We start from the raw sequence: 24,455 nt of genomic DNA on the forward strand, positions 1-24,455 counted from the left end.
TATGTAGTTTGAGTGAGTTTTGGTCTTTTGTTTGCTTGTTTGTTTTTGTGCTGGGGATTGAACAAAGGCATTCTGCGTCTGTGCTATACCCCTAGTACCCTTCTTTTATTTTGAAACAGTCTCACTAAATTGTGGAGACAGGCCTCTAATCTTTAATGCTCTTGTCTCAGCCTCCCAAGCATTGGGATTACAGTCATGACCACTATTCCTCCAGTTAATGGTCTTTAAATTATTTCAAATTTTAAAATCTTCATAGAAAGAAGTGGGTAAAAAGGGGTAAAAAAGGTAACATGAAATACAGGAAGATAAATATCAAATATTGGATTATTTTTTACATTTTTCTGAAGAGCTGATTATTAAACTAGACCTGGATGTGGTAGAACCAAGGTAAGACACTTGATTAAGACTGTTAATTGTTCATATTGTTTATATTCATTCTCTAGCCCTAAGTAAGAATTTATAGTTAAAGACAGAATGTTGTTATTATATATATGTACATACACACACACACACACACACTGTGTGTGTGTGTGTGTGTGTGTTACTGGGAATGGAACCCACGAGTACTATATCCCCAGCCCTATTATTTATTCTTTATTTTGAAACAGGGTTTTACTAAGTAGCTGAGGCTGGCCACAAATCTGCAATCCTTCTGTCTTAGCCTCCCAAATATTGGGATTACAAGTATGCACCACTAAACCCAGCTAGAATATTATTAATTTTTAAGGTACTTACACAGTAAGGAAGATCTGTTTTGTTTCCCTTACACTTTTAGCACGATAAGTTATAAGAGCAAAAAGTGCTAATTTATATACATTTGAAAAGGTTGTAAATTTATAACTAAAGTAATGTGAAAAACAAGTCACCTCTCTATCCCATGCCCTGGAGGTATTGGTTTTGTCTTATGCGTATGTGGCATTTATTGCTGTGCATATTATATAGCATATATTTATAAAATGGATATATGGCATATATTGCTATGTATGTCAGCCGTAAGTTCTGTATGTGTTCATATACATATTTATATGGACTTATAAAGCTTATTTTATGCATAATTTGATTTACATGTACATAGAGATATGTGTATGTATCCCCATATAATTTTACTTACAAATATGGAATTGTACTTTATACGTTATTCAACATAGTATTTTCACTGAATAATGTATCAGCCATGTCTTTTTTTTTTTACTTTCTGTAGTAATAATCTATCCTCAAAAAGAATGTAAATGACCAGAAATTGACCTGCTTCCCCCATAACATTTTGAAAAACAATTTATGTCTAAATTGTGTTAATTGTTCTAAGATTTGAATTACTGTCTGTTATCTTAATACAGTACCACCTGGGAATTTTATCTCCTACGATTAATTCACCAGATTTTCAACTGAGTGGACTCGTGGTGTTCTAAGTTTGTTGGCCTAAGTTGCTCGCATTGACCTCTGTGGTTATAAAAGGTGTCACCAGTTTTCAGTCTTCATATCAAGAGGAATTTTAGGAGATTTAGTAGTGATTTAAGATGCTGCTTTGCAAGTATATATGTGCCAGATTTTCTGAACTGCTGTGTATGAAATGAAGTCAAGATGCGACGGCGGAGTGTCTCTAATGGCACTTTGAGAATTATTTGATCTAATCAAGGAGGAAATTTAGTACAGATTTTACCGCAGGAACCAACTCTCCTTCCCTCCCTCCCTCTCTCCTTCCCTTTCTCTCTTCCTCCTTAAGGTCTGTTAGTTTAGGAATTGAACCAACAGGACTTCCTGCAAGCTAGGCAAGTGCTTTTTACCCCTGCGCTTACACCTCAACCCCCTCTTCTTAATTCTACATTGCCATTTTAAAATAGCTTTATAGGGGACATTTAGAATGTCTACCACAGACAGGGCTCGGATGTGCCCAATCAGATCTAAGATGCTATGTCTTTAATAATCTCTGTTAAGAATTGGCCAAGCAGGGCTTACAGATTTTGTGGAGAGAAAGTTAAACTTTATAAAAGTGTTTATTAAGAGCAGCTTTTCGCGGGGAGGGGGTACTGGGGGTGGAATCCAGGGGCTTTTCTATCTCCAGGCTGTACTCGCAGACCATTTTTATACTTTATTTGGAAACAGGGTCTCACTAAGTGGCTGAGGCTGGCTTTGAACCTGCGTGATCCTCCTGTCTCAGCCTCCCAAGCGCTGGGATTACAAGCTTGCACCACCATGCCTGGCTCTAAGAGCAGCTTTTTAAAAATGTTATTTTATATATGAAAAGTTGCTTACAGCGTTTCATTACATGCCATGGCATTGTTCACCCCCCCCCCCCATGGGGATGAAACCCAGGGGCATTCTACCTCTGAGCTACACCCCCAGCCGTATTTTTTTTCTTTATTTTGAAGCAGGTCTCAGTGAGTTCAAAGGGCCTCACTAAGTAGCTGAGGCTGTCTGTGAATCTCCGTCTTCTTGTCTCAGCCTCTCAAATTGTTCTACCTTCTGACTTTGCCCATATTCTAATTGCTTTCTCCCATACACTATAAAATCCTCACAAGAGACCTGCGTTTGTTTATTTCTCTAGTAAAGTAATGCCTTGTGTGTAATAGATTTTCAGTAAATGCTTTTTTAATTATACAGAATTGATTTATTCTTGTTCCTCATGTATAATATACATAGAGAATCAGTACCAGCAATATGAAGATAATCTAAGATAATCTAAATGTTGTATGGTCCTCCTAATATGTTAGAATTGATTTAAGGTAAATGTTTAACCAAGAGGCCACGTTACCCCTTAAAAAAAAGTTTTTTTAGAACAATCCTAAAATAAATGGCAATGACCATAAAAGGAGAAAAAACGCCCTGGAGGCAGGTGGGGGCCTGGTAATACATACACTCTCACAGAGGCCCCGCATCGCTCTTAGTCCTCAGTTTAATCCTGTGAATGCATGTTATAACATTACTGGCTCACCAAGCTTAGGAGATCATGTCCTCTGAAATGAAGTTAAAATTCTTTATCATTTTGAGCTTTTGCGAATGCTTGTCCCAAGTAGAGGATTTCTTAAGAGCAATAGTTAGAACTGATGTTTCTCTTAATAACCATTTATTTTCACTTTCTGCTTACTCTGTCTTATTTTCTAAGAATTAGTTAGCAGTTCTCTGATTTTAGATCGGTCACTTGGGCTCTGAAAGCTAACTCTTTATCCTGCTGTGGTTTGTCACTAACCTCACAGCTGTCCATGCTGGTTACTGCTTTTAATATCGGTTGTAGAAATATGTGTGCACATGTGTGTTTGTATATAATGTCAGGGTGGGTATAGCAGCTTCCTAAAAGGGGAGAAGCAACTGGCTTTTTGAAAGACCTTTCCACCCCCACCTCTCTGCATGCAGCCGGAGTTAATCCCTTGAGTTTGATTGGAACAGCTGAGCGAGTGTACCCTGCATATCTGAAGGCCTCCAGTGGGCTCATGTGGCCTCCAGTTGGGGCCACCTTCCTCTCTTCTAGAGTTGATCCTGCCAGCTGTCCTCGCTTCTGTTAAAGCACATGGAGGGGGTGTTAAAAGATACAAAAACATACAGTCTCATGAAAGGGATCCCTTTGCTGAATGCATCAGTGTGACTTTTCTTCCATTTCTTTCCACGGCAGAAGGGTTTTATGCTGTTAATCCTAACACCTGTCTCTGCTGGAGACACTGAGACAGTGAGAAGGGGGTGTGTGTGCGCGCGTGTGCATGTGCGTGCTCCCACCCAAGAAGGAACAGAGACATAATACCAGCCCCATCTGCCTTCCTATGTCCTGGGTTGGGAGTGTGCCCTCTGACGCACTTAAAGACTGGGGCATATATTATTTTGGCTCCTGGATACCTTGTGCTCCCTTCCATTTTTGTGTGCCACTTTCAGGAGCCCATGTTCCCTTCCCTGGCTGACATTCTCTGCCTCTTGAATTTCTTGTGGAATTGTCAGTTTAAAACCAACAGGAACAGCAAATCTCTAGTGCAGTTTTCCAGTAGTCTAGAACTACTAACTCAGCAGTAGGAGCTTTTGCTTTTCCCTGGGCACCTCTTCTGAATCTTCTTGGGCCAGAGGCTTGGTCTGAATCAAGCTCAACTTCATTAGCTGAGCCAGCGTGCCTATCTGCGTAGACTGGAAGTCAGCCAAGGATTTTTTGGTGCTCCTAGTTCCTTTGGACAGGACAGCCAAATCAAACAAGACAAAAACTTAGACGCTTTTTGTACTGTCCTATTTGAAGTTTCCTTTCTCCCCTTTGCTATGTATGGTGTATACTGTATGGATTACCAATATCCTGTTGTCCAGGTAAGCTGAGGGTTATCATTTGTTTACTTAAATACTCTTTGATAGATGTGAAGATTTTATGGTGGAATGAAATGCTTACCGGTTCTCTGTGGTTTAATCTGCTACCATTGCAGGGCATAGATTTCCCAAGATTTTTTGCTATTTGCTGTAGCAAGAGGTTTGAATTTTATAGTGTTGGTGGCTGGGCAGGGTGGTTGGTTTTCAACTCTAGAAGTTCTTAAACTTCAGAGAGATTTCTCACGTGTGTGTGTGTGTGTGTGTGTGTGTGCATGTGTGTGTATGTGTGTGTTTTAAACAAAGTAGAGTGGGTAGTATAAATGTAATATAATGAAACCATCATATTATAATATACTTCAGACTTTTTTTTTAGGCAGATGGTGGTTTCCAAATGTTGCTGTGTTTTTTAGCAAGGTAATATATACCGCAGGACATTCTCTTCATGCTTAGACTATTTTTAGTTTAGACTATTTTGTGATGGGGTGAGTGGCATTTTAATTATTAACTTGTTGAATTCTAAAATCAGAAAATATTAGGGCATTATCAAGCATATGCCTGAGTATCTGTTTGCCTTTAAATTAGTTGCAGTCTAGTAAGTGAAGCTGAAGTTAAGACTTCTGGATTCTGGTTCCAGTTATAGGACTTAATCATCTCCACATACATGCTCAAATAACTTCCTTGTTTTTTACTACACTTACCTATAAAATAAAGGGGTTGAATCAGATGATCTCTCATGTCATAATTCTTTGAAGTATATTGTGTTGAAAACAGAATTGGAATATAAAAATTTATATCACTAATTCTGAGTTATAGATGCATCTTGACATCTCAGATTTTTAATTTGTGTTTTCATGACCCTTAATTATGATTGTTTTTCTTTCAAATGGCTATTTCTCTAATAATTAGCACTGAATCATAGCTTGGGTAGGAATGCATAGGATTAAAAGAAATGACTAACTAACTACCACATCTTATTAGGAATGTGGGGCCCAAAGGCTAAGCCAAACCGTGTGTGTGCCTGCATGTGCGTGTGTGCCTGCGTGTGCGTGTGTGCCTGCGTGTGCGTGTGTGCGCGTGCGTGTGTGTTGATGACTGGGGATCAAACCAGAGCCTGTGCATGCTAGGCAAGCCACATCCCGAGCTCTACCCCAGGTTACTTTGAATAGGACCTGTTGGGTAAGCTCTCCAGTGTAAACTCACAAATTTCATTCAGGTCTGAAGCTACCAGTACTGGATTGTATGAGAGGGTTTGTGTCTGTGTTTCTCTTTAGCTTATATTCTAACACGTCAGTCTGTATTGTAGGTTTTATATGAACTTGAACTATTTAATGGTTTTCATTAATTTAAGCAAATTAAGTATATTACTTTGACCATGGTAAAGTTTGATGTATTTGTGAATTTTATTTATCTATGAACTATTTCCCCTACTGACACACAAAAAAAGTATATTGGTCTTTCTAACAGCTAAAGGCTGGGTGTGTTATGAGACTAGATTAGAAGCAAATCTTACAAGTAAATATTGATGGGCTTTTGATGAGAACAGTAAATCGGAGATTCAACTAGCAAAAGATGGGACTTGTAATAATTGTAATGTATATAAAGTTGTTAAAGACAAAAGTTGAAAAATGTTTCCCAAGAATATCAGGTATTGGAGACTTGTGAAACACAATTATAGTATATAAGTCGGTTTTTGAGGTCAATATTGCAAAGAGTATTAAAGAGTTCTCATTTAGAAATTATGACATGGTTTGATAGTCTTTTGCAGTGAAATTTTATTCATTCATGAGAAGATGGATTTGTTACCCTAAATCATTTTGGTTATTAAGATTTAGTACTGATAAATGTAGTACTCTATATTTGAAACTGCACTTGCCTGGCTTTGTCCATTTAATAGGTTTATTCTATCTGAAATTAAGGCAGCTTAGAAATGCATGTAAGGTAGCTTAGAAATGTAGTGGTTAAAACTACATTTGTAGTGTAGGGTGTATTCTCTGTTCTATCATATCAGCAAATTAATGGGATTAATAAAACAATTTTAAATTGAAGGATTCAAAGATTTTATAATCTTATTAATTCTGTTAAGGTAACAGTTTTCTTTCAGACTGTTTACACTGAGTAATAATTATTTGCTGCACAAACTCTTAACTGTAGTTATAAAATGTTCTTTTTAGCTTCTATTATATTCCTTATTTTTTCTTTTGAACTGGGAATTGAACCCAGTGTTTTACCTCTGAGCTACCCTCCCAGGTCGCTGAGAGGCTTGCTCCGTTGCCGAGGCTGGCCTCGGAGCCGCCACCCCCATAACTCATTGAATCAAAGCTCCGTTGCCGAGGCTGGCCTCGGAGCCGCCACACCAGCTGCAGTATACTCTCTCATAACTCATTGAATCAAAGCTCCCCATTGTGATACTTGCAGTTGTGTACCGATATGTTATCATGCAGTTGAAAACTGTTGAGGACATAACTGAATATTATCCTTTTAATTAAAGGATATATACCTATTCTAAGTGGAGTATTTCTAGAATTGTTAGTGCGGAGGTAATGAAACACAGTTCTTTTCAACAGAAGGAAATTAAGTATTTTACGTATTTGACTTTTCGTTGCTCTTATTGTTAATAAATCTTACCTGACTTAAGAGTGTACAATTGAAATTTATTTCATTAAAGTTTTTACAGAGCCATATCTGGGCCAAATCTTTTTTTGGGGGGTATTCCTCCGAGCTCCACCCCCAGCCCTATTTTTTTATTCTTTATTTTGAAACAGGGTCTCACTGAGTTGCAAAGGACCTCATTAAGTAGCTGAGGCTGTCTGTGAACCTGGATCCTTCTGTTTCAGCCTCCCGAATGCTGGGATTACAAGTGTGCGCCACCATGCCCGGTTTGGACCAAGTCATTTTGACATATTGGCAGATGCTAGATGGAGTGGTACATACCTAAAATAATCCCAGCCAGCACTGAGACAGGAGGATTGCAGGATTGAGGCTAGCCTCGGCAACTTAGCAAGATCCATAAGATAAAGCATAAAATAGGGCAGGGCATGTAGCTCAGAGGTAGGATGCCTATGGATTCAATCCCCAGCATCACTAAATAAACAAATACAGGAAGAATAAATAGGTAGGGGCTTACCTAGGTATGATTCAAGAGGTATTGAGTGTAGTTTTCCTGCCTAGAAAAATTCATTTGAGAAACTGTTTCTGGAACTATTCTTATAGACACTCTTGAATAGATAGTTAAAATATAACTTTTATTGCAAAATAGGGATATTGTCTAATATATCAATTTTTCCTTAGTGAAAAATTGTGATAATGGATTACTGCACCAGATGGCAATTGGATAGAAGAGGAAGCAGGGTCTTACATTATTGGAGGTGTAGCTGAGTTCCCCAATTTCAGAGTTTAGGGCAGCTAAGGACGAAGGATATTAATTAGGCCTCCAAAGGGCGTAGACAGAAAGTTAACCATCTAAAAAGTACGATGGATACTGAATTATGCTAAAGTATGCACAACGGTGGAGAGCAAATTAGCCCATAGACTCTCCAGTTGTTTATAAGAAGATGACCTAGCCAGGCATAGGGACACATGCCTGTGATCCCAGTACTTGGGAGGTTGAGACAGGAAGGTCGCAGGTCTGTGGCTTAGCCTCACCAGTTTAGCAAAACTCTCAGCAACTTAGCGAGACCCTGTTTCCAAATAAAAAATAAAATAGGGCTAGGGGTGTAGCTTAAAATTAGAATGCCCCTGCCTGCATTCCCCCCCAAAAAGATGACAACTTTGGTATACAACAAGATATATGTTCTTTGATTTCTGATTCTGGTTTAGTATACCAAATGTGTTTTGAGCACCTGTCATGTGAGGGGCACAGTGCCAGGCACAAGGGTATAGTGATAGATGAGCCAGAAAGTCTCTAGCAAGTTAATAATAGAGGTGTGGCTCATATTAGTGTTAGAAAAACAGTGCACTTCAGTTTTTACCAGTTCATCATGTACTGTTTTCTTGATAACCCAGTAACTGATACATTCTTATTACATACCGTCCCTTTAATGTTTGTCTGTGAGAGCCTTTTTCTTAATCTCTCACAGAATTCAAAGAAGGCATATATATTTCGGTTGAATAAATGACTCTAGTAAGAGTTTGGGATGTCCAAAGGATAGAAGAGGAAGCCGGACATGGTCGTGCATGCCTATAATCCCAGTACTTGTGAGACAGAGACAGGAGGATCACAGGTTCAGGGTCAGCCTCAGCCACTTAGCAAGACCCGGTTTCAAAATGAAAAATGAAAAAAAGGGCTGGGGGTGTAGCTCAAAGGCAGAATGACCCTGAATTCTATTTCCTTTACAAACTAATAGATAGACAGATAGATAGATAGATAGATAGATAATATTTTCTAATTTCTCTGGTGCTACTCGTATCTTAGTATATATTAATTTTTGGTCTTATTCCAAAGGTTGGTTTTAGGGGAGACAAAAAAATAAGTATAAGGATATTTTTTAAATTAAAGAAAAGAAGCTAGGGACACTGAGGTAGAATTCTCTTTAATTTGACTTCACTGATATTAAAGGGAATGTTGGGGCAAAGGCTATTAAAGTAGTATTGTGTTAGAGATGCTCCTGGAAAGGTATTTAACGCCTGTTAGGTGTAAGTTGCTATTGACGCGCAGGGTTGTTGCATGGGGCGTGTTGTGGAGAGCTTTTGTACTAACAAGGTTTTACTATTGCAGGAAATGCTGTCCCTTTCGTGTCGCTTTTCCCTGGGGTGTCACAGGCAGCCTGGGAGGTACGAGTGAGCCCTGCCTCTAGCCAGGGACTCTTGGGCCTGCTTTTATAGCATGGCTGGTATGTGGGTGGAAAGTAGGGAAGTTGAGTCACATCTGTGAAATTGTGGAGAGCAAGAGCATGTAAGGGTAAGGTTGTGAGTTTTTTCTTTAATTAGTGGGTATTCGTCTATTCAGAATCTGAATTGTTACAGTAAAGTTGAAAATAAAGTCTTTTTACTACTTTTTGTATACTTTATTTATACTTCAATTTTCTAAAAGACATTAAAGTTATAAATTTGAAGTTTTCCCAAAGAAATGTTTCTATAATATTTTGATAGCTACAAAGACACTCTTCATTCTTATGTACCCATGTATGCCTAAGGAATGACTAGACATAGGAATAAAGGCTGTTTGATCTCAACAAACATTTTTTTTTCCCCCACATACAGTTCATTCAAGCACTAAGAACCTGGGCATGCTGAGTGCAGTGACTCGTGCCTGTTATCCCAGTACTTGGGAGCCTGAGACAGGAGGATTACAGGGCTGAGACCAACCATAGCAATTTAGCAAGGTCCTCAGCAACTTAGTGAGACCCTGTTATCAAATAAAAAATAAAACAGGGCTGGGGGTATAGCTCAGAAGTAGAAAGGCCCCTAGATTCAGCAACCCCCCCCAAATAAAAGAACTGAGTATGATATAAAACACAATTTCTATCCTCAGACTGTTCAAAGGCTAGTCTGAATTATGCAGAAATTCTAACTCCAACAGTTACGTCCCATGGTTTAAGTGCTAAGGTAAAATATACACACATATAAGGGGCACTTAACCCAGACGTGGGAGCAGTAGGATCAGGAAAGTTTCTTTTGGAGCTGTAGATCCCTGAACTAAGCCTTAAAGGATGGATTAGCCAGATAGAAGGACATATTCCAGGGAGTAAGAACAGATACATGGTGTTGTTGAGAAGCCACCTGCAGTTTGCTCAGGAGGGCAGGTCTCCGTGGGAGCAAGCAGTCACTCTGGATGGATGACGTTTTAGGTTCCGGCTTAAGAGTTAGGATTTTCCCCATATGTGGGGTGCAGTTGGTTCCTGTTTTAAAGTTACGATTTCCCCCCTTGGTGTGGGAAGCAGTTGAAGATGGTAATCGGGAAGTGGCATGATGAGATTTACATTTAGAAAGATTATTCTGGTGCCAGTGAGAAGCTGGAAGGGAAAGAGCCATGGACTAGAAGCAGAGCAAGTAGGAAGCTGGAGCAGAGTGAGAGGCCAGACTGCATTTGTGGGCATTGGGGTGGGCAGAGAGGGCAGACCAAAAAAATCTGAAGGACTAGTTTCTAACGCATGTGGAGTTGAATAAGAAGGAGCCTGGCACTTAGGTTTGAGTCTCAGTTCTGAAGCTTGCTGGCTTGGGTGCCTTTGAGCAGAATGCATACACTCCCCTAGCTTACTTCCCTCATTCCTGAAAAGATTAAAATATCTTACCATTGTTATGAGGATAAAGTGGGCTAATAACTTATGGAGTTGTCTAATCAGAAACATAACAGTGTCAGTCTCTGTACTGTATTGGGAAGGGGGGTATGGGAGGTGGAGGGGCACCAAGTGCTGTGTGCATGTATGTCACCGTCAACATGATTTACATTGTAATGTGAGACTATAACGCACCAATAAAAGCATATTTTTTAAAAAGCCACCTCAGAGTAAATTCCCAAGAAATGATATCTATTGTCAGGTATGGTGGCACATGCTTATAATCTCAGCACTTGGAAGGCTGAGACAGGACATGTTAGGTACTCAGTTGTTCGATTTTAAACATTTAGTTTTAGAATTTTAAATTGATTTGTAGGGTTTTTAAATGGAGATGACCATTATTTGGCAGTTAGATGTTTTGATCTATAGTTCCAGAGAGATGTATGCTGGAAATAGAGCTGTGGAGGTCACCAGAGCGGATGGGTGGTGATTGCCAAGTCAGAATACCTTAGCAGGTGTCTGGGCGGTGGCCACTCTTTGGAGGTTTGAGCTGTTTTAGGAATCAGATGAATACCATGGATCCTCCCTGCACAGAAAAGCACATACAGCAACAGCATTCCCCTAGGGTGCCCATGCGGCGAACTGCGCGCCTTGGTGAAGAACTTGGGGTGTGCAGTAAAGAGGCTGGAGGTGACGGAGGTAAGATGGAGAAGGGGGTGAACACAGAGAGAGAAAAGTCAGGAAAGCCTAGAATCATAAGAGTGAGGTTTCCAAAAGGAGAGAATACTACAGATAAGTCAAAGAAGATATCAAATGTTGAATTTAGGAGGTCTTTTGTGACTTCAGTAAGAAAAATTTCACTTGAGTAGTATGGGTAAAAGGAACTTGGGGTTCTGGAAATGCCTAGAAATACTGAGGAAACAAGGAATTGAAACAGGCAGAAGTGCCCTTTTTCTTAATTTGTATATGGAAAACTCTTTGTTGAGTACCTACCATGTTCCAAGCACACTGCTGGAGGCTGGGAGTTGATCCAGGAAAGTGGACAGGGTCTTCCTTAGCTGACAGCCATCACGTGTTTTTGCCTTCCCACCTCGCCCCCTTCAACCCACACTTTCCCTCTTATTTCCAAAAGCCCTGAAGTTTCTCCTTGGTAAATTACTGGCATATTCAGATACCAGGGGACCCAGTCATTTTGCTGGGTCAGAGCCTGGTTGTTCAACTGCTTTTTTTTTTCTTCTTGGGCACCAGGAAGCAAATTGACCTCTAATACCAGCCTTTAAAACCAGGGACTTGAGCCGGGCGTGGTGGCGCACGCTTGTAATCCCCGCGCTCCAGAGGCAGAGACAGGAGGATCACGCTGGTTCGGAGCCAGCCGCGCTGGCTTAAGAGACCCTGTTTCTAAATAAAAAAAATATTAAAAAAAAACAAAACAGGTCTGGGAGTTTAGCCCAGAGGTAGAAAGGCTTCCAGGAACCACAGTACCAACAAAATTAATTAATTAATTAATTAATTAAATAAATAAAACCAGGGACTTACTTCCTAATGTCATTGTCCAGTGCTCACTACTACCCTGTTATTTAGTAAGTTCATAACAATCATTTTAGCATTTTTTTTAACTTTTAACTTGTACCATCTCTTTCTTGAGATATAATTATCCTATTATTTGCAGCATAAAATATGGATCCTGTGTGTAGAAATGTGCCATTCCAGGGCCCAAGGAAACCTTTATCCTAGTCCTAGACTTTACACATGTGGAACTCCTTCATTTACTTTTTCACTTTAAAAACTCCCCTTGGGGCCTTGTCCTTTCCATGCTGTGTGGCAGTTGTAGTCACGCCCACATGCTGAGGTGACTGGCCTTTCTAAGGGTCAGTGTATGAGTCGAGGCAGGAGAGTCTATCTTCTGGGGCTTGAGGCTTCTAGCAAGGAGTGGTACAATGGACCAGTGGTTTCAGATACAATGATTTGTAGCTTTATTTCATATATTAAAACTGAAAACATGCTGGGCGTGGTGGCGCACGCTTGTAATCCCCGCGCTTGGGAGGCGGAGACAGGAGGATTGTGCAGCTGGCTTAGGAGACCCTGTTTCCAAAAATAAAATAGGTCTGGGAGTGTAGCCCAGAGGTAGAAGGGCTTCCAGGAACTCCAGTACCATGGGGGGGTGGGTTGATGAAAACAGGCCGGGTGTGGTGGTTCACACTTGTAATCCCAGTACTTGGGAGACTGAGGCAGGAGGACCACAGATTTGAGGATAGCGTCAGCAAGTAGTGAGACTCTCAGCACCCTAGTGAGACCCTGTTTCAAAAGAAGAATAAAATTGAGTTGGAAGTGTAGCTCAGAGGTAGAATGCTCCTGAGTTCAATCTTTAAAACAAAAAACTGAAAACACAATTATCCCATAAATATGATTTGTTTCTTCCACAGGCACACCACTTTTGGTGTGTTTCTTCCAAGAAAACGTGCACACCCATTTCTGCTCACCCACTTTGTCTTTTAAAAGATTTGACAGTGCTTTAGCTCCTTCCAGTTGGTTTTTCAGTTGCAAATTCCAAGAGCACTAAATGTTCTAGCTTTCAGAGCATTTCTAAGTGTTAGATAAGAGCAGACTTAGATCCTGCTTTATCCTCATCTTCTATTTTTTCTAACAAGGGTAGTACCAAAAGAATATAGATATCTATAAAAGGCCAGAATGGCACCTAATATATTTTGGATATGTAAATAGCTACATTGTGCCAGTATTGTGCCAGTATTTCCAGGTCCTAGAGATGGTTTTGTAGTTTCCATGTCCTTTTTGAAATTGGTAAAAATATTATTGATTAAGGAGAGAACATTTGATGTTGCATTGGCAAAGTGCCAGCTAACAGTAGTATATAGTATGCTTTAGAAAGCCTGATTCCTTGTTGTGCTGAAGTCAGTCCTCGTGGAAACAGCAGAAAACTATTCTCGTTGTGATAACCTTTTTTTTTTTTTTATGGTGTTGGTGATGGTGGTACTGGGGATTGAACCCAGGGGCATTTACACCCCAGGTCTATTTTATTTTTTGTTTTGAAACAGGGTCTTACCAAGTTGCAGAGGGCCTCACTAAGTTTCTGAAGCTGGCTGTGAGCCTGCGATCCTCCTGTCTCAGCCTCCCGAATGCTGGGATTACAAGCGTGCACCACCATGCCCGGCTGTGATACCTGTTTTTAAATGTAGATTTCTTTGTGTGTTTATTTTAAAAACAGAGAGCTTAACTTTGGACTTAATCTCTTTGACCTTTGGAAGACTATTAGATACTAGCATAATATTGCAGTATATTGTCATTCTTTAAAACGGGATCCTATCGGAATACTAAAAAAATTTAGGAAACCTTAATATTTATGAAACAAATGACAAAAATTATGAAATTATCGAACATTCACATAATTTTGAGTGTGTAATATATAAAGTAGGGAGATTATGAAATTTATATTCAGAATTTTTTTTTTTTGCGGGCCTGGGGATTGGACCTCTGTACAGCCCCTGCCCAATTTTTTATTCTTTATTTTGAAACAGGGTCTCACTGAGTTGCAGAGGGCCTCACTAAGTAGCTGAGGCTGCCGTGAACCACAGTCCTCCGGTCTCAGCCTCCCAAATGCTGGGATTACAAGTGTGTGCCACCACGTCTGGCTTGTATTCAGGAATTTTAACAAAAAATCTTTAAGGAAACTCTTGTATTCAGTAAAAATTCTCCTAAATCTCTCTATTGACAGCACTCGGTAGTAACAGTTACTATTTACCGAAGTGATACAGATCCCAGTGTATATGTAAAGAAGATTCACGTTTTTCATTAGAAGCCGACACACAGAAGGCTTGGACACACGGGGTGGATTCCCTTTTAACCAGAATTTTTAATGAAGCTGGAAGCCTAGAGCAGTCGAATTTATATATACTTCTTTATACTCCTGAAGTTCCTTAGGCAGACATGTATGTAGACACCTTTTCGAGAATATCCAGGTTTTTGCAGTAAGAGAAGACAAGTGTGTCAATGGCGCCCCTCGTGTCTTTTAGTCCATTGCCCTGTGTGGGGCCTAGTCTTGAGGACAGGCCCGTTCTTGCTTAGTCCCATTCCTTGAGAACCTCCCTGTCCGCCACCAGCGAGCGGCTTTTGCTGCACACCTTTCATAAAGTCTTCTGCACCGGATGGCTGGGTGTGGTACGCACGCCTGTGATGCCCCAGTGCCTGGGAGACTGAGGCAGGAGGCCCTAGGGTCCAGGACAGCTCTCAGCAACGCGTGAGGCCCTGTTTCAAAACAAAAAGTTAAAAATTGGGCTGGCGTGTAGCTTGGAGATAGAAGGTCCCTGGGTTCAAGCCCTAGTATTAAAAAAAAAAAATCTACTGTATCTATAAAAAAGCCCCCCCTTTCTGTTTGTAATGTTGGAGACCCTAGGGCCTTGTGCATTCTAGTCAAGTGCTCTACCAGTGAACTGCAGTAAACAGTTTTAAAAGATAATTTTGTTTCATTTCTTATTTATTATCAGATACTCATGCTTGTAATCTGTTAAATCTATATTAAGTGTAATAACTTGCTCTGAATGCTACCAGTGCAATATAATTAATGCCACCATCACATCCTTAAAATATGCCAGCACATGGCGCCTGCCCCTTCCTCGTTTTCCTTCTCCTTCCTCCTTGCGCGCGCAGACACACATGCACACACACACACACACACACACACACACACACACACACTCACACGCGTGCGCAAAGCGCTCATGATACTGCTATTCTCCAGCAGGCCTGCTTCTGGAGTTGGGAGCTGTCAGCCTGCTGGGAGGGGTGGGAGGAGGAAGAGGTGGGGCTCCACTCTGATTAATTACCTTAGGCATTCAGGGGTGGGGCTTCCTTCAGCCATCTGCCTGCGATATGGGAGGGAGCTGGAGAGAGAAGGAGGGGGAGAGACTGCCAGAGAGGAAGAGAAAAGAAAGGAAGAAACACTAGAAAGAAAAAGGAAGGAAAACGACGATATAAAGAGAGGTCAATTCGCGGCCCCTAGATAGCTGGCTTGGGGGGAGGGTGGAAGGGAGAGCCGCGGAGGTGTGCCTCCGAAGGGCTGCCTTGAAGGGTTTATCATCTGTTTCCTTTGGTTTATGGAGAAAAAGAAAATGGTAACTCAGGTAAGATTGTGCCTTCCCCGCGTGTTTCCTTTCTGTTTCTGGAATCTAAGTAAAGGTTTGGGGGCGGAGTATAGCAAGCAGAGTTTTCATTATTATTACCTACCTTCTTTTAAAAGGCCAGATTTATTGTTATCCGCTGAAAGTGTTGGTCCGAGCCCGTGCATGTGTGTAATGTATCCGTATCCCTTTCTCTCCCCCTCCTTCAGCTCCATAGCAGATTCCTGTTTCCTGTACTGTGCAGCTGTAGCTCAGGAAAGACCCTGTGGGGATTTGTCTACCTCTTTGTCTTGGTTCTGAGAAGAGGGAGGGAAGAGAGACTGCAGAGGTAGGAAGAGATTCTGTAGACTGCCGAAAAGGGAGAGGGAGTAACTTCCTTTCAAGAATTGCAGAAGAATTTGTGTTATAGGGAAATCTGATTCCTGCTTTGCTTGGTTCTCAGGGATGGTGATGGAATTGCAGTTCTCTTGCCTCTGCTCAAAACGGTGTAGTAAAAAATGAAGGTTGGGAAAAATGTTTCCCTTTCGTGGCTTTGTTACTGGCAAAGGACATTTCCCATAGGAACCCTTGGGAAGCATCCAGGTGTAGCAGAGGCAGGTAGAGCCCACCTGACAGAACCATTCTGAATGTGTACATGACAGCCCAGCTTAAAAGACATTTGAAGGAGAGGGAGGAGGAAATGGAAGGAAGTCCCCCCCCCCCCCCCGGGTTTGCCACGCAGCGTCTGCTCTGCATTTTAGCAAGTCATTCCCGACAAATGGAAAAGTGAATTTTCTCTCACGGACACCCGGCAGGGCTATTTTTCTTATTGGCACCTCCTATGGGCTCCTTTACCCCTTCTTCTCTATGTATAGGTCGAGAGGGAATGAGGAGGCTGTGATTTATCAATGAAAGGCCTTCTACATCATGGAACCTTCAGATCCTTTGGCCTCAGACTTAGGATCGGTTTCACGCGAGGCTTTCATGCTTGGCAGGGAAATTTCATCACTGGACAGTGCTTTCCTTTTAAGGAGGCTGCCCTTTTTTGTATTCTGTCTTCTCTTTTCATCTCCAGATCACCACCGGAGGGCGAGAGAGTCAGCTAGCTATCAGGATGGAAGCGTTGGCTTCTGTAGGGGCTGGAGTCCTGCTAAATGTTATATAATGCCCTGCAGTGCTGTGGGAAGAAGGGAAACCTGTAAGGAGATTCACCCATCCTCTCTCAGAGCAAGGGAAGTTTCAGAGACGGCATTCTTCCAAAGTGGTTTTCACCAGATCTGAGTTTGTAGATTATCAAGAAACCCTTCTTTTTGGAAAATGGAGATTTCTTGAGACATTTCTTCTCTGCTTTTTATCTTCTCGTTGTCAGCCTAGTTAACTCTTTTGAAATATTGTTTGCTTTTTATTTCCATAAAAGAAAACACCTATTTCTGGATTCTCTTTGTTGCTTGGGAGATGATACTTGCTTAACCTTGGAGGGCTCATTCAAGTTTGATTAGCTGGCAGTATTACAGGGCAATAGCTCTCTCCTTGCTTACCTCTTACTAACGACCTTTCTATGATCTGACTTTTCATTATACATATTTCTAAATCAGAGAAGAGTTATCTAAAGTAGGAATTTTTATAATCTGAGTCTTCCATGGCCTCTTGGAACATTTCCCCAGTGTCTAGAAAAGCTGATAAGTATGTGTGAGCATAAGTTAGAATGCACATGCTCATGTACATTAATACTCTGTGGCCTTAATCATCCACATTTAAGGAAACTGTATTTTAAGATTGAAACAAAAGAAATAAATGGAAGCTAGAACAAGAGATTTGTTGGGGGAGGTAAGAATTTGACTCATTGTTTTCTCAGGATGTGCTGAATGCTGTAGAATTAACTAATTTTAAGCATCTTAGATTTATACAGATGGAAAAGATAGGATGCCAGATCTGTGAATTTCCACCCGCATATTTGTTTTGGTGTGTATACTTTCTATGTAATGAACTACACATAGTTGGTAGTGATCTAGAAAACACTAAAGAACATAATTAGCTGCTCCACCTCTTTCATCTCTCCTATGGTTTTTTTTTTTTTCTTTTTTGTTTATGGAGGTTTTATTGAGCCAGATACCCAGTCCCAATAGTTTACACTGAGGAGTGTATACTGCACTGGGTAGGGCTGGGCTGCCACAGTCGAGTGGTGTCTAGCTGCTGGTGCCTTGGCTGGCCTCCCAGAGATGCTGAAGTGCCTCACGGTTGCCACCAGGTGCTTCACCTCCACCCCACACTCAGCAGTGCCTGGCTCCCGCTGCGCAGTTGATGGAAGAAGGGCCTTCTGTAGGTGACATTTTCTGCATACGTTATGAGATTCATATCAAGACTTGCTTGTGGGTGCCTTATTACATATGCTCTAATTTTATATGCCCTTTTTGTTGTTTTAATTAGTAAACTGCTCTACCGCAGTCAGTAACCAGTATTTTGCTTTTTATTAAAAAAGGCAATTTAATGACAAAATCCTAATACAGTAGATGTGCTCACATGACATTTTTTAAAGAATAACTTTATTCTTCATTCATGCATATATTGCAGGAGATTTTCACTCAAGTCACCTTTTAATTTGATTCACATGCTAAAAAATATTGCCACTTCTCAAGTCTGTGAAAATAGCAAGGTGGAATGAAAAGAAGGAAAAGGGAAATCATTCTCATAATATGTGTAAAATTAGAAAAAAAGTTGAAATGACTTCATCTCTAATTAGTTTAAAAATGCTCAGTAAAACTCAAGCTCAGTTACACTGTTTGTTGTTGAGGGGGAAAATGTATTAGACATAGAGGAAAAGATTTACAGTGCGTATATGAAAGCAAATCTTTGCACTCTCCTGTGGTATAAGACTGCCAGCCCCTGTGGAGCACAAAGCCCTCCCTTTCTTGGACAGCGTGGTGCTTTGCTGGCATTTTCTTCAAAATCTGTTTTTCATCAGAACCAAGAGGAGGAAGGTGTTAAGAATAAGGGAGGTTGGAAAGGGGCTGCTGTTCCTTTAAGTGGTGCAGCGTCCATGTGGCAGGGCTGCTCTGGAGTGTATTCTTTTGTAATGAATCACCAGTTCCATTGTCTGCTATCTCCCCTCTCTAGCTGGAGGCTGAAGGCTTTCACCTGAGCTGCTGCCAGTTCCTCTTCTGTTCCTAGGTGTTTGGGAGAAGAGAGAAGGGAGGAGGGTATTTTATGCTTTAATTAAAGACAGATAAGAGAGCAGGTAGGTTTTGCTTTGTTTCCTTTTCTCCTATCCTTTCTGCTTTTGTTTTTGGAAATGAGTTGGAATAGGGAATCTCAGGTATGATTTTGCCAAGTATACCCCATTTTCTGTGAATTCTGGAAGTCCTTGGACTATTTAGGCTCCATTTTGTGGCCTGCCTGCCCGTCACGCTCCCTTCCACCCGGTCCCCGGCGCCCTCATCCACGGGGCTGAGCCCACGCTGTTTGTTTTGGCACACTTTCTGCTTCATACAGGCTGTGCAGGATTCTGGGGAAGTTAGGGGACAGGCGGGATTGTGGGTTGGAGACTAAATTTATATTCCTTTACAGTGAACAAAAAAGGCCTCACTTTTTCCATGATTTGGCTTCTCTCTGAATTCTTCTGCACTGCTCCATATCTTCAGTTATAACCATTTCCTTGCCAAGACCAAGACTAGCTCCTACAAAGAATTGCGGTTATAAAAAGCGCTGAGCCTTCCTGAAAAGATATCCAGAATTCTATAAATGGAGGCGTGATGAAGTGTGAACCCTTTGATTCATTAAATGTTATTTTGTCTGTCCCCCCCCACCACATACACACTTTCTTCTTCTGTGCCCCATACATCTATTATTTTTTCTTTTATCTTTCTGCTTGATTTTACAGTCGAGACTAGGTAAGCATAGTGTTTGACAACCTGCTATTGAAGTTTGTATTGCTACAGAGGACACCTCCATGTTGAAAGGTAATGGCCTCCCCAGTCCCTCTCAGTGACTGAAATCCAGACACATCCATACAGAGGGCCATTGGGAACCATTTCATCTTAATTCACTTCTGGCTGGTAGAATGCACACATTTTAACTTCTCATCATGTAACGCCTAACCTGGGGCTGTTTCATGAACACCTATATGGAATATCCAGAATGTTTCTAGGAACCACTAGTACACTGACAGTAGAGCCCCTTGTGCCACCCAGATCTCTCTGGAGTCCGACAGTGTCGGTATCCCCAGTATTCCCCTCTGTGCTATCATTCTTCACTCTGCTTTGTTTTCTCCCAATCTACTGTGAAATCTTCCTTGAACACTTGTTCACAACACGCACATGAACCCCACCAAGCACGAACAGCTGCTTCCCTGCAGAAATGCCTGGCTGCCGGATTGCAGTACCTTTGCCCCTGGGCGCCAATGCCCAGCCTTTCCTAGGCAGGCACAATGCTGCATCTGCCATTATGATGTATTATTTCCGTTTTCCAGACTCTAAATAATGATCTTCTCTTACTATTAGAATCATTAAATTTAGGGAACCTTGGAGTCAAATAGTTCCCCAGGGGTCATTGCCAGAGTAAGTCACTTAAAATGCTAATCTAATTTTGCAAATCCTGTGCTTTAAGTTTACAATTGTTTCCCTTCAGACTCAAAATCCTATGTTCTACCAAAGGTCTCTGAGGCCCCGCATGATGGGGAACTTTGCCGTCCGTCCAGCCTTCATTTCTTCTCAACCTTTCCTGGTTCCATTCCATTGACACTGGCTGCAGACCTCGCATCTTTCCTGGTCAGGGCCTCTCCTCTGCCTGGATGTCCTTTCCGCTGACTGTGTGCCTTGCTCTGTCCACTCATGGCTTCTCAGGGAGGCCTCCTCCTGAACCAGCCCTCCTCACCGCTCGCTTCCCAGCCTTCTTCGTCTTCACTGTCACTGACTTTAAAGCTTTTGATTACTTGCTGTCTGTTTGTCCGTTGTCTATCTCTCCCCCCTCACCACCTCCACAGAGAACTTAAGCTGCATGAGAACTCTCCGCTTGCAGTAGCCTCTTGTATTTCCAGGGTCTAGAACAGTGCTGGCTCATAGTTGTAATAATGGTGAATCCCATACACGCTCATGAGGTATCAACATCTGATACTGTTCTCAACGCTTTACTCACTGTAATTCACTGAATCCTGGCAGTGCTAGGATTTAAACCTCATTAACTTGGTTCAGTATTCCTGTTTTGACCACCACGAATATTGACTGTCATTGAAGTAGCTTGTTTATGCATACCTACTTTGCACCAAGTTTACATGTATATCACATTTGCAAATGTAACAGTTGCATTCAGATCATGTCACTTGTCCAGTCACCTTTTGAAGTTGGTGGTATTTCCCCCATTTTTGTTGCCCAAAACTTTGAGATACTAGAATTTACACCTGGTGAATCTGGATACAAACAGATTCCAAACCTGAGATACTCCATTATGCTACTACCTCATAAGTTCCTCATAATTGTTCCATTGTTGGCCAGTATAAAGAGGAAACCTTCCTTAGGATGAGCTCACCTCCGTTTTTATCATGGCCTCCTCACTCTTCTGCATCACAGTTAGAGCGGGTTCATCTCTTTATGTAAGAACCTACTTGTCTTCTAGCCTCCGTTAATGATCACTGAGATTTTCATTTTAAACATGTTAGAAATACTGTTGTGAAAATGCCAGTTGAATTGATGTAGAAATTGACACTGAAAAGATGTTGAAAATTGGCAAAAGTAAATCTTATTACTTCTCTTGAGATTTTGAATTTTAAAAAGGTATTGCAAAACCAATATTGGGAATTATAGGCCCTTTTAGATCAATAGTTATGGTAAAACATAATTGTATTTTCTACTGAAAATTGAAGTGAAACAGAAATGTAAGCCCTTGAAAAGCATTGTGATTTAATAATACTGTGAACCACCACAGAAACATTGTGATTTAATAGTACTGTGAACCACTGCAGAAGCATTGCCTGCTTTACTTTGGTATGTCATTTCATCATGCCTCTTGAATTTCTTTTTGAAAGGGATAGCCATTTCAGAATATTAGGATAATGTTTTTAATTTAATTAACCACTCAAGAAATAGATAATAACTAGATTGCTATTAACAAAAGCAATACTTTTTAAAAATTATAACAAAATCATACAACTGGAGATATTAAATTCATTTAGAATTACAAGATAAAATTCTACAACCAAATGCTGACATTTCATTTTTAAAGGAATATTTACGCAGGAAATATGGCAATAGATAACTATATTCTTTTACCTAGGGTTGATCATAAGATTTCTTGTAAGAAAATTTGAAGAGACAAACTGATACAGTGAAGGTAATTGGATTTTAAAAGACTCTGAGCAAACGTCCACAATTTTCTGAAAAGAGCCACATAGCTTTACAGGCTGTGATGTTGGTGTCACAGCCCTGCAGCCCTGTTGCCATAGCACAAAATAAGTTATAGACAATATGCAGAAGAGTGAGCACTGGCTACATTCCAGTCAAACTACATTTATGGACATTGAAATTTGAGTTTCATGTAATTTTCCACTCCATCTCCACCCCCCCACACACACTCACTCAGGATTTAATTCTACCTCTGAGCTACACCCCCAGCCCTATTTTTTTTATTCCTTTTTTTTTTTTTTTTTTTTTTTTTGCAGTCCTGGGGATGGAACCCACAGTCATTCTACCTCTGAGCTACACCTCCAGCCCTATTTTTTATTTTTTATTCTTTATTTTGAAGCAGGGTCTCACTAAGTAGCTGAGGCTGGTTGTGAATTCTGCAATCCTCCTGTCTCAGCCTCCCAAGTACTGGGATTACAAGCGTGCGCCACCTCGCCCAGCTGAGTTTCCTGTGATTTTCATGTGTCACAAAATATTACTTGAGTTTTGCTCAACCATTTTAAAATGTAAAAACCATGCTTAGCTTGCAGGTTACACAAAAACAGATGGTTGCTGGACATTGGACTACATGCTACTGTTTTAAGATAGGTGAGGATTTCCCACGCATCCTGCTAACAGGGACATAGTTTTGACAGGTCATCTCAAGTCCCATTTGAAATACAACCCCTGATTGGCTCTTTCATCTTTTCTTCCCAGAAATATGAAGATTCTTCTTTTTTTACTTTTACTCCTTCCCTCCTATCCCCAAAACTGAACTGTGTGTATCTCCTCAAGTGTGCCTTTATACCTTCTTACATACATTCTTTTCCATATATTATTACTTTGAGCCAGAATGCCTTTTTCTCCCAAAATATTATTTTCTTGTCTTTACAGGTTTTTCTTCAGTTTCACTTACCTTAATACAGTGTGTTATATAAATAGTTGAGCCTTGCCCTTTCTGACTAGTTGTTTCTGTGTTGCAGTAGCTTTCTCCGTATGTTGTTCTTGAAGGGCTATGTTTTATAGTGCTATAGCTGAATATATTTGTCTGGTTTTTTTCCTATCAGACTGTATTCTTTCAGGATTGGGACTAAACTGTCATGTTTTTACCATGTCTGGTTCAGTTTTAGCATCCAGCAAATATTTCTTGAATTAATGAATTTTTTCTTGTTAATTCATTGACTAGATCCTCTTTTGAAATGCAAAATGGGAGTTAAATTGAGTAATCACTCATTCTAATGCTTATTACTTAACTCAGCTAATACTTAAACTATAAAATAGTTTGGAAAATGGATATTTTACTTGGCTAAAAGATGGGGAAGTTGAAATAAACAGCTATTTGGGGAAAGACATAGAAAACCCTTGTAGCTATTTTAGTGAAAGGCTGCGTGTATCCAGAAGGTAGTGTGAGAGTGGCTGGCATGGGAGGTCTAGCCTCCCAGGAAGGAGGGAAGAAGGACAGGACCAAGCAGGAGAAATGGAAAGGTACAGTGAAACTTTAGGGAGTGGAAGCCCATGGGGCCATTGAGTACACCCATTTCCCTCTCCTTTTCCTCCCATGGCCAAGAGTCAGAATGGCCAAGAGTTAGTCTTTGCCTACTACTTTTGAATATTTATAAGGCCATAACTAGTCCATGACCTGTATGTGGGTCACAGTTCACTGTGTTTCTAGCCTTCTTTTCCTCTAAGTTTATTGGGGATAGTTTCTCTGTAGTTTCGCCCAGTGCACTGGTGTGTGTGTGTGTGTGTGTGTGTGTGTGTGTGTGTGTGTGTGTGTGTGTGTTACTGGGGTTCCTGGAAACCCTTCTGCCTCTGGGCTACACTCCCAGACCTATTTTATATTTTTTTTAAATTTGGAAACAGGATCTCTTAAGCCAGCGAGGCTGGCTCCAAACCAGCACGATCCTCCTGTCTTAGCCTCCCAAGCGCAGGGATTACAAGCGTGCGCCACCACGCCTGGTTCTCATGTATACTTTAATCATCTCTGTGTACTTATGATACTTAATACAGTGTGTTATATAAATAGTTGTTATTGTTTAGAGAATAATGACAAGAAAGAAGAGTCTACTTGTTTGATATAATAATTTTCCATCTGAATATTTGATTGGTAGTTGATCAAATTTATAGGTATTGAATTTGTTGGCAATATTGACTTTATAGACTAGCTCTTAGCTATCTGGGGCAAGGGAAAAGATCAACTATGACATTCTGCTGATGCTATATGAACAGAAGAAAATAGTTATTTTTGTGCACAGGTGCTGGGAATTGAACCCAAGGGCATTTTACCCTTTAGCTATACTCTCAGCCCTATTTTGTTTTTTATTTTGAAACAGGACTTGCTAAGGTGCTGATGTTGGCTTCCTACCTGCAATCCTCCTATCTCAGCCTCCCAAGTGCGTGATTATAGACCACCACACCCATCTTATTTTATATGAGATAATATATCTGATATTTCTTCATCTTCCTTTTTAACTGTATTCTATCCC

General features: G+C 40.7%; 1 protein-coding gene across 33 annotated transcripts in view; it reads left to right on the forward strand.

The window, feature by feature from the left end:
- Positions 1–24,455, forward strand: part of RBFOX2 (RNA binding fox-1 homolog 2) — a gene marked incomplete at its 5' end in the record, with an annotated part of 286,161 nt that overhangs the window by 185,904 nt on the left and 75,802 nt on the right. For 2 of the 33 annotated variants that reach the window (XM_080705602.1, XM_080705605.1), the window contains one exon: positions 4,231–4,275. The exons of the other annotated variants lie outside the window; for them this stretch is intronic. In XM_080705602.1, coding sequence (XP_080561728.1) covers positions 4,231–4,275 — 45 coding nt within the window. Of the gene's footprint in view, positions 1–4,230; positions 4,276–24,455 lie in introns of those variants that run through there. 33 annotated transcript variants of the gene reach the window in all.

The sequence above is a fragment of the Muscardinus avellanarius genome (assembly GCF_963383645.1).
Source record: "Muscardinus avellanarius genome assembly, chromosome: 11".
Lineage (NCBI taxonomy): Eukaryota > Metazoa > Chordata > Mammalia > Rodentia > Gliridae > Muscardinus > Muscardinus avellanarius.